At 35.5% G+C, this 13,606-nt stretch overlaps 1 protein-coding gene across 6 annotated transcripts in view; it reads right to left on the reverse strand.

The window, feature by feature from the left end:
- The window catches only part of ARFIP1 (ARF interacting protein 1), a 129,346-nt gene that overhangs the window by 73,739 nt on the left and 42,001 nt on the right, over positions 1-13,606 (reverse strand). For all 6 annotated transcript variants that reach the window (XM_073232569.1, XM_017673811.3, XM_017673815.3 and 3 more), the window contains one exon: positions 7,993-8,094. In XM_073232569.1, coding sequence (XP_073088670.1) covers positions 7,993-8,085 — 93 coding nt within the window. In that variant the 5' untranslated portion in view covers positions 8,086-8,094. The remainder of the gene's footprint in view (positions 1-7,992; positions 8,095-13,606) is intronic.

The raw sequence follows: 13,606 nt of genomic DNA on the forward strand, positions 1-13,606 counted from the left end.
ATAGTTCTTGAGTATTTAATAGATTTTAGAAATAGATTTTCAAACAATGTAGCTAAAACAAAATATAATGCTTTGGGCAAGAGTTTTGTGTATATGTTAAGTCCTTTTCAAATTATACCAAGTAATATTTGTAGTAATAGCTTCCAAAAAGCGGTGAAGGTGTGCTTGCTCACTTTCAACCAAAATAACTTGTTTCCATTTTGCATATTTTTAACAGAAGTAAAAGTCAGAACGAGGTTAAAAATGTAACTTTAGAACTTACTATTTAGCACAGTAATCTATGTTTAAACTAAAGTTACTGCAAAACCAACACAGAAAGAACACAAAATGTTCATCAAATTTGCTTTAAAATATGCCTCCTCATAGTGGCCTCTCTTTCTCTCTACAGTTATCTTGAGTCAAAGTTGATTATTCTCTAGCATTCTACTTACCAAGAGGATGAAGGCGGGGTCAGCATTTTCTCAGCTCTCCACTGGTACTTCTAAACTACCAGTTCTCAAATGTTGGGGGGGGGGCGGGTAAGAATCACCTGAGAAACCTGTTAAAAATGCAGATTCTTCTTATCTGCCTTCATGATTCTTACTAAGTTGGAGTGCGGAGCCCTGGAGTCAGAATTTCAAACAAGCCAGGTGATTGAGACGCAGGGATCTCCTCTCCCATTTCTTTGTGGGCCACCCTATCTCACTGCCTTCTTCCCAACCTTAACATTGTCATCTACCTTCTTTCCAGTCAATCCCAAATATTTATTGAGGACTTTGGCATATCCTGGTCTTCTACTCTATTCCCAACTCTTACTATTATCCTGGGTGTTACCAATTTTTTGCATGCCATTGTGCACTTTCAGGAATTGATTCTATGTTCAGTTTCCAGTTCCTTTCAGACTGACACATAAGGTGTCTACACAGAGTTTTCATAGCTCATCAAAAACACAGTCTACTAATGGCAAGGTATATAGTATGCTTCTTTATTTTTTAATACAAATTGTGAAATACTTCAAGTGCAATAAAATCTACTGAGCCTGCTTACTTATGTTGATGCACTATGATGGGTTGTAGTAAGAACAATCTGTAAAGGTGTATAATTTTTTTCCCCTCAATATACTTGTAAGAAGCCTAAAGTTGGTAGCTTGACTAAGGTTTGGTAATTTGTAGTTGGACAAAGGGCAAAAAAATGTGAGGGCAAATAAAAGATATATTAGACTAATGTAGTACAACCCAACCTAAACTTTAGTCTCAGATTTCATTAACCTCTTCATTTCTAATGCTTTTCATCTTTCATGTCCCATTCTACTTTGGTTGGAACTTCCATGGCCAGCCACTCTTTGTATCTTGTCATCACTCAGGAATTACCACACCTGGATTCTTAAGTCTAATAACTCACTTCATGATCACAGTCTCTTTCTATAACTATTATTCCACTTGATCAAAATAGCAGTCTTCTGACTTGCCTATTTTCTCCATTTTACATGCACACATACAAACTAATTTCTCTTTCCCCACCTCTCCTCATTCATTTAATAAATATATAATAAAAATTTATACAATCACTGTATTTTGGTAGTTTACTGCCTACCCTTGTAGCCTCACCTGAGTCCCCACATCGCCTTAGTCTATATTCTTAATAGTACTGAAGTCTGGTAAGAATAAAATCATGTACCAACCTGCATCAAGGAAATGCTGAATTCATCCAAAAACTATCATTATAAAAATATCTGTATGTATCTACATTCAAAACAATTCTTCCTAGATATCAAAAAACTTATCTGTGATAGTGTTTTGTTTATAAAGGTACAACCTACCATCTTTCTTATAGGCACAATCTATCTTATAATTAAGATAGATAAGGCTCCAGCCTTTCATTAAAAATTATATGTATGTATAATTTTCAACAGGAATCCCAACCCAGAGTTAATACAGTACATATAATAAACATATTTTAAAAGTTAATTTGTGGTAATAGTACCAAGAATATATTCTATACTTGAAAATTAAATATTAAAATGAGTCTAGATATGCATGGGTTAAACAATCCTTGAAAAACATTTGCTATCCTCTAAAAGAGTCCAAGATATACATTTGGTAAAAACTGGCCTTTGGAAAAAGCCCTCATCAAATCAATTTTGCCACTGACTGTGCTACTAAATTTTTTAGATGTGAGTGATGCACACGTTATACTGTGTTACTATCTAGAATGAAGACAAATTGTCATCACATGCTATTTAAACTCTACAGTAGGATGGCTAAAGTAGAAAATATGTTAAATTTTAAGTCCTTATATTGGAGTCCACTTCCTTGTTGAGCAACTATTGTGAATCTTAAACTGTGCTGTGTGCACATACTGCCGGTCTCTCCCTTAAAGGTGATTCCAATCTCTTGGGAAAGGCAGATAAATCAATGGGCAGTTACAACATCGGGATGGGAGAAGAAGTATTTCCAAAAGTGTTCTCACAATTTATATTCTTAATTCCCTTCCCACATATTCTCCAGACTGCTAAGAGTATATTATCCAGACTGGTAATACAAAGGAATGGAGAAACTACTTAGTTCAACAAAAGCAGTGAAGACTAAAACAACAGTGACACAAAAACTGCATACACGAAAACTTCAACAAGGACAAGGATAAGGATGACGACAACCAGGATGCTGGGAAATTAAGGACATGAGACATACCAAGTCTAAGAGTACAATATCACCTCCTGTTGTTCCACAGGAGTCTAGAAACCTTGTTTCTAGTCCTACCTCTAACATTTGTTCATTCATTAACCAAACATCCAATGAAGCCTCAATTATCTAGCATGTCCCAGCATTGTGGCTAGGCCCTGGAGATAAGGTAACGAATGAGAGCATTTGTGCCTTCACTGTACTTACAATCAAATTGTAGAAGCTTTTGGTACAGGTACTTAATATGGGTAACTCCATCACAACCTCAAGAGTCCTTTCCCTCAGATGTAAAATAAAGTTAATGAAACTCAGGGATCTCCAAGATACTCCTACTGAACTAAAATCCTGGGATTTATGTCAAAGCTTGTAGACCAGAAGTTTTTAAGATTCAGGTAAACTAAGGATCCATAGACAGGGTTTAGGGGGCCCTAAATTCCCTAAAATGGAATGTAAAATGTGGTAGTTTTACACATTATGTACATTTTTCTAGGAAGGTCTATAAGTAGAAAAACATAAATTATGGATTCTAGTTTTCAGCTTACCACAGGAAAAGTTTCATTTTATCTATATCTACTAAGGTAATTTCTCTAAATCTGTCAAATGTAACTTAATTCCCAAGAAGTTTCAACCATGTGGAGTTAATTTTGCTTCTTCTCGTTAACTCATGACACCAATTTCATGTTTCTAATCTGATATTTTGACCAGTACTATAACAGAATAAACTGTAAATAACATGCAGTTTATAAGTCAGTGAGTGGTATTCTTTAGAGATTGAACATTACTAATCTTCAAAAAATGAAAACTATATTCTATTTAGAAACAAAAATATTTTTGCTGTAAAAAATCCCTGCAGTAATACTAAGATTGTCCTATTTTCTACATATAGCCGTTGCTCTTCATCTTAAAAGATTAACAAACTTTGAAACATTAACATACATTAAGCTGCCTCTATGGGATTTTTGAGACATTTCATTATAATCTCTGTATGAATGTAAATGTTGAGTTAAGAGTTTTACCAGGCTTCTCTAGGACAGACTTAGAAGGGAAAGCAAATAAAACATTTGAATGAAAAATGAAACATCTGCAGTGAGACAAAAACAAGAACAGAATATTTACAATTTCACTGCCTGTGCCACAGTGACACCAACTGGCCAGCCAAATTATGACAACTTAATAAACCATCTTAATTATACACAAGACTTCATATGTTTTAAAGTACACTATGCAGTATGCATTAAAAAGTCATTTTATGATTTTAAACAACAAACAGGTATGAAAGGATCTACATAAGTAAAATACCTAAAAAAACTCTGATTATGATCCAGTTTTACATTACATCTCTTTATAGGCTCTAAAATACTCTTAACGAGCAATTCACTTTGCGATCATGGTATCTCCCTTGCCAGGTAAGTATGATGAGCAATTCACTTTAACACTTTTCCCATATGAAATTTGATCTATATTAAAATAGAAACAGGGATTTCAGGTTAAATGCAATTTCCCCTTTATTGCTCAGAAAAATAAAGGAGGGAAAGTATGCCAAAACTGAGGTAAATATATACCTAATAGATTGTGAGTATAATTTATTCAAGACAGTCAAAAGATGCTTTTGAAATACTGTTTCGCTCATGGTGAAATGGATCATGTAGCCAATTTTTATTTTACTTAAAGCATATAAAATACGTAAGAGACTCTTGATGAACTTATTTTTTAATAAGAGCAGGTACAAACAGAAACACGTTTTATGATGTTGATTTCTTCAGGGAGGTGAACTGGGGCATACTAGTTAAAATGGATTATGCTCTAAAAGAGCCTTGCCCACTCGTAAAGTTCACATCCCATAAAGGAGGACCTCCAGCACAATATCCCCTTTTTTCCTTCTCTACAACAGAAAGTGAAATAATATTGCAGGGGAATCTACAAAAAGAGAATTGGACATTAACCAATGAGTAAACTTTACAAAGCAGCAACTTAAATTGCTTTGCATAAATAAAGAACTCACACACATACATTATGGTTTAATTCAGTTTACTCTAGTGAGACTCTTTATTATAAAGTTAAAATTTGAAAAGATAAAAAGGCAAATAAAGGCTCTTAACTAAAGCCTCATGAATACATTTAAAGTACAAGGCAACACTGAAGAACAACAAAGATGGAGCAATTAACTATGCGGTATCAAGGCTGAAGCTAATATATGTTCCAGACTCAATTACCACAGTAAGTTAGTGTGGTGTTATTGCAAAGATAGACAAAAAAAAGAAGAAATAAGACAGAGAGTCCAGTAATAGACCCACACACATGGGTCTGATTAACAGCAAAAGGCCTAGTGGGGAAGGACAATCTTTTCAGTTAATGGTGAATATTAATTAGGTATTCATATAAGAAAAAAAAAAGGCCCTTGACCCTTATATCACACTAATCACACTATACACAAAAACTAATTTCAAAATGAATCATAGACATAAGTGTGAGAAGTAAAACAATAAAACTTTGAGAAGAAAACAGTATCTTCATGAGACTGAGATAGCAGAGATTTCTTAAAAGGGTCACAAAAATCAATGAAAGGAAACTAATAAATTGGACTTCAATAAAATTAAGTTTTTATTCATCAAAATATACCATTAATAGAGTGCAAAATCAAATTATAGACTTAAAGAAAATATCTGCAATACATATAACCAAATGACTTCTACCCAGAATATATAAAAAACTCCTACAAATGAATTAGAAAAAGATATATACTCAATAGAAAAATGGGCAAAGGACTTGAAAAGGCACCATATAAAAGACAATATCCAAATGGGCAATAAGAATATGAGAGTATGCTCAACATCATTAATCATCAGGAAGATATATATGAAAACCACAATGAGATACCTTTATATTTCCATCAGAATGGGTAAAATTAAAAGGTATGACAATTTTAAGAATTGGTAAAGATGTGGAACTAGAACTCATTCATTGCTGGTAGGATTACCAACTGGTCCGACCACTTTGTAAAACTAGTTAACAGTGTCTACCAAAGCCAAACATCATGTAACTAGCAATTCCAGTCGGGTATAAGCCCAACAAAAAATAGGTGATACACCGAAAGACCTGTAACAAGAACAGTTACAGCAGCTTTATTCATAGCAGTCAGAGACTGGAAACAACCTAGGTATCCATCAACTAACGAATGGAACACAAATTGTGGTGTATTAATACAATGGAAAACTACATTATAAGGGAAAAGAATGAAATACTGCCACAAACAACAATATGAGTAAATTTCACAGACATAACGTTGAGTGAAAGCCAGTCAAAAAGGAGTACACACTGTATGATTCCATTTATATGCAGTTCAGCAATAACCAAATCAATCCATGATGATAGAGCTATAGTAGTGGTGATTACCATGGGAGGGAAGAAAGTGTACTGCCTAGAAGAGGGCAGGAAGGAGCCAGCTAAGGTCCTGGAAATGTTTTACATCTTCATGTAGATGGTGGTTCCACTGAATTGTATACTTAACTTTTGTGGTTTTACTGCATAATATGCTACAGTCAAAAAAAAAAAGCAAAATAACAACAAAAAGGAGAAAAAGAACAGGCTTAAGATGGCAAGTGAATCTCCAAAACAATGCAGCAATTTGTACGTGTTGCATTTTTCTTGGAGAAAGGTCCTTGGCTTTCACTAGATTGTTAGAGTATCAACTCCCTGATGGCAGGTATTTTTATCATTTGTGTTCACTACTATACTCCAGTGCCTGGTACAGAACAGATACTCAGTAAATATTTACAGAATAAATTTGCAAAAGGAGCTGTTACCAAAAATAAGATGAAACACTCACTAACTAAAATCTTAGTATAATGAGTTATTTGAATTATAAAAAGTTTATAAGTAACTGGCAGAGTTTAATGATGGTAACTTGAATTTTCTCAGATTATACAGGCATGTATTGGTATTTTCAAACACCAGAAAGACTAAAACCTAAAGTGAAAGTTTCCTCTGTGCACTCAAAATTTAAGTCTCTTTCTTCTGTGAATCACTTTATATTGGGCCACAAGTACTCAGCAACCAAACTAAAAAAACTTGTAATTAAAATAAACCTCCAACCTGAAGACACAATTAGACTGCTGAGGCAAAAATAAGTGAAATTCAGTGGAATTTTCTAAAGTCAATTAAAATGACCCATCTAAAACAGTGGTTCTCAACAGAAGCAAATTTCTCCCACCCCTGGGGACATATGACAATGTATGGAGACATGTTTGCTTGTCAAAACTGGAGGGGGCTACTGACATCAAGGACGAAGAGGCCAGGGATGCCACTAATGTCACTACATACACAGGCTGACCTTCCACAACAAGGAACTGACGTGGCCCAAAAGGTGGATAGTGCCAAGACTGAGAAATCCTCATCTAAAATACTACCTTATGTTCAACAAAAATAAAGGATTTTATTCTTAAACATACCAAGTAGAGAGTCCTATCTAAACTGTAAAATAATTCAAGTTATCTTTCAACCATTACTTTTTTAAGGGTAAGAAAACTATATTTTTTAAGTTATTTAAAGTTGATATATATGTATCAAATGTCATAAAAAGGGATGTTTAATGTAAATATCTCCAGAAATAACCACCATCACTATCATTTCTAGGACTATTTTAGGCATATTTATTTTACCTCATTTAATACTAATATCCCCATGAAAGTAATATGATTCTCATTTATGAAGATTAGAAAACAAACCAGAAGAGATTAAATAAATACCTATGTAGGGTTACACCACTAGAAATGAAATAGATGAAATTTGACCCAGATTATCTCCAAACCCATGGTGTTTCCATTAAAATGATCCAATTTCAATTTCAAATTAGAGGCAGATTAAAATTAAAAACACCCCAAGTTTTATTTTCCACTAAATATGTACACCACTTTAGAAAGTGAACAGCAAAGTCAGGAGTAGTCTAAAGAAATATGTACTGAATATACACAGAAAAGAGATTAGTGCCATTTTTTTAAAGGATCACCTATAGTTAATATTTTTTCTTATCATAAGTAAAATTAAGTAGTTTCATAAAGTTACACACCAAAATAATCAGACACACTCTTGTTCTGGTCATACAATAGAATTACTGAAAATAACATCAAAGCCTAAATGCTTAAGTGGCCAGGAGCTTAATCTTGACAAATTTCTAACACGACCCAACCTTGTCATCCCTACACGACAGCATTAGATTCCTGGCATTTTAGCCAGTCTAAGGAAATAGTCCTATATTAAACTCTGTCTATTGCTTTCATCTCAACATTTAAGGACTTATCATGCTTCTTTGTATAAGAGAGAAAAGTGTTTTTACCCTATTAAAGCCATGTTCATGAGAGTCATCAACCTCGCCATTACTAGTCACTGGAATTTCTGCTGCTGAATTTTTGGGTGATTCTTGAGCCATAGTAGACTCCTAAAAAAAGGAGAAAAGAAATAGTCATAAATAACAGCCAATCATAAAAGGGAAATATTCAAAACACTATTATATATTCATATTTACAGCACACTTAAGCCACCACTGTAACATTTATTTTTTATAATTGTAACCTACAAATAATTATATAATAAACATGATACTAATATAATAGAAAATGCATATGGCTTTTAAAACTACACTAAACTCAAATTCCTTGATTAAAAACAAATTATTTATTGTAGGTGCCAGGGTACTACCTTGCCTTATAGTGTGATGACAGACTACCATTTCTAACTGGAAAAATTTCTAACTATAGAAAGCCAAGATGAATTATTAATTCAATTAAAGAAGCTCTACTATTCCTGTGGTATATAATGGGATTCTAACTCACCATTTGTCTAGAGTTTTTCTGATATAACAAAATTTTTCAAATTCTATGCTAGGAAAATTAAAACACTCTGGCTTTACTGTTCTAGAACTCAAATAATGTTTAAAAATACATTCCTTAATTTTGTAACCACAGAAAATATAAATTTCCTTCAGAAACTAAATATGGTTAATCAATAACAGAACATTAATTATGGTTGGTAAAATTTTTTATTGCTCCATTTGTACAGGATTTATAAAACATGGCTACAAGTTAAAATGAGAATTTCGTATCTATAAGGGATCTTAGAAATAATCTATTTTTGGAGAATCAGGAGGAGGGGGGGAAAAGATGGCTGCATGAGAAGTGAGGCAGAAGCCTCTTTCCAAAACCACATATAACAAAAAAATACAGCAAATACAACTAATCCTGAAAGAGTGACCAGAAAGAAGACTAAAACAGATGGCTTACATCTGGGAAAAAGAGAAGACCTCACAGTAAGGTAAAGTAGCAAAGCTGCAATCTGGCAGGACCCAAGCCCTCCCCCAAGCCCAGCTCACTGGTGGGAGGAAGAGAAAAGAGGTAGAAGCTTAGAACTGCTAAATATCCACCCCTGGAGATCTACGATGGGAGCACAAACCCTCATTACATAGTGCTTGGGAGATTGGAGGGTTGGAAAGCAAAGACAGGTGGACTACTCTGAGAGACAGATTCCAGCCACTTGTGGAGAATAGGTACCCCCAACTGGCCACTCTGGGAAAAAAGAAAGGTCGGTGCTTTGTAAGACCTTCCCAACAGTGAGAGGGCTGCTAAAGGGGCAAGGACTACACAGAGCTTGCTGCTCAGGAGAAAGAACAGGTGGAAAAAATCGTCCCAGCACACTTAGCCCAGCAGGTTCGGAATGTTCAGGAGCTTCAGGTGTTCTATCCCCCTGGCTGGCAATTCAGTGCAGAGACTCCCCCCAAACACAATATGCAGCCTGCCACTCCTTCCTTCTAGGGGGCACCTATTTGCAAACCTACTGCCAACCACCACTGCGCCAGGCCAGTCGGAGGAGGCAGCTACAGGGGGTGTAATGCAGAGGCTCCTCCCACTGGCCCTGGCAATGGAAGCAGGCACTGTAGTCAGGAACCAGGAAAGAGTTCTTTCCTCTGGGCAAGCACTGGCGTCACTCGCCTGCAACCCCCGCTATCGCTCCAGGTGCTGGGCAGCTCCAGAGAGAAGAGCTTCCAGGAACTAGAGGGTGCCACCTACACAGTTATTCCATATTATTCATTAGCAATATGAAGCAGCAGAAGAAGAACCTTCTTCATCCCCAATTCCCTCAAACACCAGAAACAGGGGTCAGTGAAACTGAAATCACCAATCTTCTTAATAAAAATTTCAAAATAAAAATCATAAACATGCTCACAGAGCTACAGAAAAATATTCAATATCTCATAGACAACTTCAAGAAAAAGATAGAAACTTTGAAAATATAGTATCCGAAATGAAACACACAATGGGGGCATTTAAAAACAGATTACAAGAGGTAGAGGAGATGGTAAATGGAACAGAAATTAGAGAACAGAAATACAAAGAGGCTGAGGCACAGAAAGAGAAAAGGATCTCTAAGAATGAAAGAGTAATAAGACAACTCTGCAACCAATCCAAATGGAACAATATTCACATTATAGGGGTACCAGAAGATGAAAAGAGAGAGAAAGAAGGATAGAAATTGTCTTTGAAGAAAAAATTGCTGAAGACTTCTCCAATCTGGGGAAGGAAATAGTATCTCAGGCCATGGAAGTGCATAGATATCCCAACACAAGGGACACAAGGAAGACAAAACCAAGACATATCATAATTAAAATGGCAAAGATCAAAGACAAGGGCAGAGTATTAAAAGCATCCAGAAAGAGACAAAAGATCACATACAAAGGAAAACACACCAGGCTATCATCAGACTTGTCAGCAGAAACTTTATAGGCCAGAAGGGAGTGGCATGATATATTTAATGCAATGAAACAGAAGGGCCTCAAGCCAAGAATACTCTATTCGGCAAGATTATCATTTAAATTTGAAGCAGGGATTAAGTAATTTCCAGACAAACAAAAGTTGAGGGAATTTATGTCCCACAAACCATCTCTACAGTGTATTTTAAAGGGACTGCTCTAGATGGAAGTACTCCTAAGGCTAAATTGCTGTATCCAGAGAAAAAAAAAACCACAAAAGGAAGGAGACCAATTAATTACTAAGCAAATGCAAAACTAAATCAGCTACACACAAAGTCAGTCAAGGGGTACACAAAGAGTACAGAATATAATGCCTAACACATAAAGACTGGAGGAGGAAGAAAAAGAAGGGAGAAAAAGGGAAAAAAATACAAAGAAAAAAAAGAAACTTCAGATTGTGCTTGTAATAACTTAATAAGTGAGTTAAGTTAGACTGTTAGATAGTAAAGAACTGCCCTTGCACCTTTGGTAACCACAAATCTAAAGCCTGCAATGGCAATAAGTACATACCTATTGATAATCACCCTAAATGTAAATGGACTGAATGCACCAATCAAAAGACGTAAGAGTCAATGAATGGATAAAAAAGCAAGACCCATCTATATGCTGCTTATAAGAGACTCACTTCAAACCCAAAGACATATACAGACTAAAAGTGAAGGGATGGAAAAAGATATTTCATGCAAATAATAGGGAGAATAAAAGCAGGAGTTGCAGTACTTGAATTAGACAAAATAGACTTCAAAACAAAGAAATAACAAAGGACTAAGAAGGACATTATATAATGATAAAGGGGTCAGTTCAACAAGAGGATATAACCATTATAAATATCTATGCACTCAACATAGGAGCACCTACATATGTGAAACAAATACTAACAGAATTCAAGGAGGAAATAGAACGCAATGCATTCATTTTAGGAGACTTCAACACACCACTCACTTCAAAGGACAGATCAACCAGACAGAAAATAAGTAAGGACAGAGAGGCACTGAACAACACATTAGATCAGATGGACCTAACGACATCTACAGAACACTCCACTCAAAAGCAGCAGGATATACATTCTTTTCAAATGCACATAGGACATTTTCCAGAATAGATCACATACTAGGTCACAAAAAGAGCCTCAGTAAATTCAGAAGGACTGAAATTGTACCAACCAGCTTCTCAGACCACAAAGGTATGAAACTAGTAATAAATTGCGCAAAGAAAACAAAAAAGCTCACAAACACATAGAGGCTTAACAACATGCTCCTAAATAATCAATGGATCAATGACCAAATAAAAACACAGATTAAGCAATATATGGAGACAAATGAAAACAACAACTCAACACCCCAAAACCTGTGAGAAGCAGCGAAGGCAGTTCTGAGAGGACAGTATACTGCAATTAAGGCTTACCTCAAGAAAGAAGAACAATCCCAAATGAACAGTCTAAACTCACAATTAATAAACTAGAAAAAGAGGAAAAAATGAGGCCCAAAGTCAGTAGAAGGAGGGAAATAATAAAGATCAGAGGAGAAATAAATAAAATTGAGAGGAATAAAACAATAGGAAGAATTAATGAAACCAGGAGCTGGTTCTTTGAGAAAATAAATAAAATAGATAAACGCCTAAGAAGAATTAATATTGTCAAAATGGCCATCCTGCCTAAAGCAATCTACAGATTCAGTGGAATCCCTAACAAAATACCAATGGCATTCTTCAAAGAACTGAACAGATAGTCCTAAAATTCATATGGAACCACAAAAGACCCCAAACAGCCAAAGTAATCCTAAGAAGGAAGAATAATAGTATTACATTCCCCTATTTCAAGCTCTACTACAAAGCCACAGTAATCAAGACAATTTGGTACTGGAACAAGAACAGACCCATAGGTCAATGGAATAGAATAGAGAGCCCAGATATAAACACAAACATATATGGCCAATTAATATATGATAAAGGAGCCATGGATATTCAATGGGGAAATGACAGCTTCTTTAACAACTGGTGTTGGCAAAACTAGACAGCTACATATAAGAGAATGAAACTGAATTGAACTGGATTACTGTCTAACTCCACATGCAAAAGTAAACTCAAAATGGATCAAAGACCTGAATGTAAGTCATGAAACTATAAAACTCTTAGAAGAAAACACAGACAAAAATCTTGAGTATTAAGCATGAGCAACTTTTTTCTGGACACATCACCTCGGGCAAGGGAAACAAAATTAAAAAATGAACAAGTGGGACTACACCAAACTTCCAAACCTTCTGTACAGCAAGGAACACCATCAGCAGAACAAAAAGGCACCCTAAAGAAGGAGAGAATATATTCATAAATGACCTATCTGGTAAGGGGTTAACATCCAAAATATATAAAGAACTCATACACCTCAACACCCAAAAAAACAAATAAACTGATTAAAAATGGGCAGAGGACCTTGAACATGCTTCTCCAAAGAAGAAACACAGATGACCAACAGGCACATGAAAAGATGCTCCACACTGCTAATCATCAGGGAAATGAAAATTAAAACCACAATGAGAAAGCACCTCACACCAGTTGGGATGGCCTCTAACCAAAAGACAAAAAATGACAAATGCTGGTGAGGATGCAGAGAAAGGGGAACCCTCCTATACTGTCTTACACTCAAAAAACTAAAAATATCATTTAACCCAGCAATTCTACTCCTGGGAATTTATATGAAGAAAACAAGATCCCTGATTTGAAAAGACATATGCACCCTTATGTTTATTGCTGCACTATTCACAACAGCCAAGATACGGAAGCAACCTAAGTGTCTACCAAAAGATGAACAGATAGAGAAGATGTGGTACACATACACAATGGAATATTATTTAGCCATAAAAAGAAAATAAATCCTGCCATTTACAACAACATGGATGGCTCTAGTGGGTATTGCATTCAGTGAAATAAGCCGGGAAAAGAAAGAGACAAATACCAAACGATTTCACTTACTTGTATAGTATAAAGACAAAGCAAAACAGAGGCAACAAAACAGCAGTAGACTCACAGACACTGAGAAGGGACCAGCGGTTACCAAAGGGAAGGGGCTGGGGAGGATGTGGGAGAGGGGAAAGGGGACTGAGAGGCACAATAATTCACAATCACAATATAGGATCATCATGGGGATGGTAGT

This window comes from Manis javanica, chromosome 3 (genome assembly GCF_040802235.1).
Source record: "Manis javanica isolate MJ-LG chromosome 3, MJ_LKY, whole genome shotgun sequence".
Classification (NCBI taxonomy): domain Eukaryota; kingdom Metazoa; phylum Chordata; class Mammalia; order Pholidota; family Manidae; genus Manis; species Manis javanica.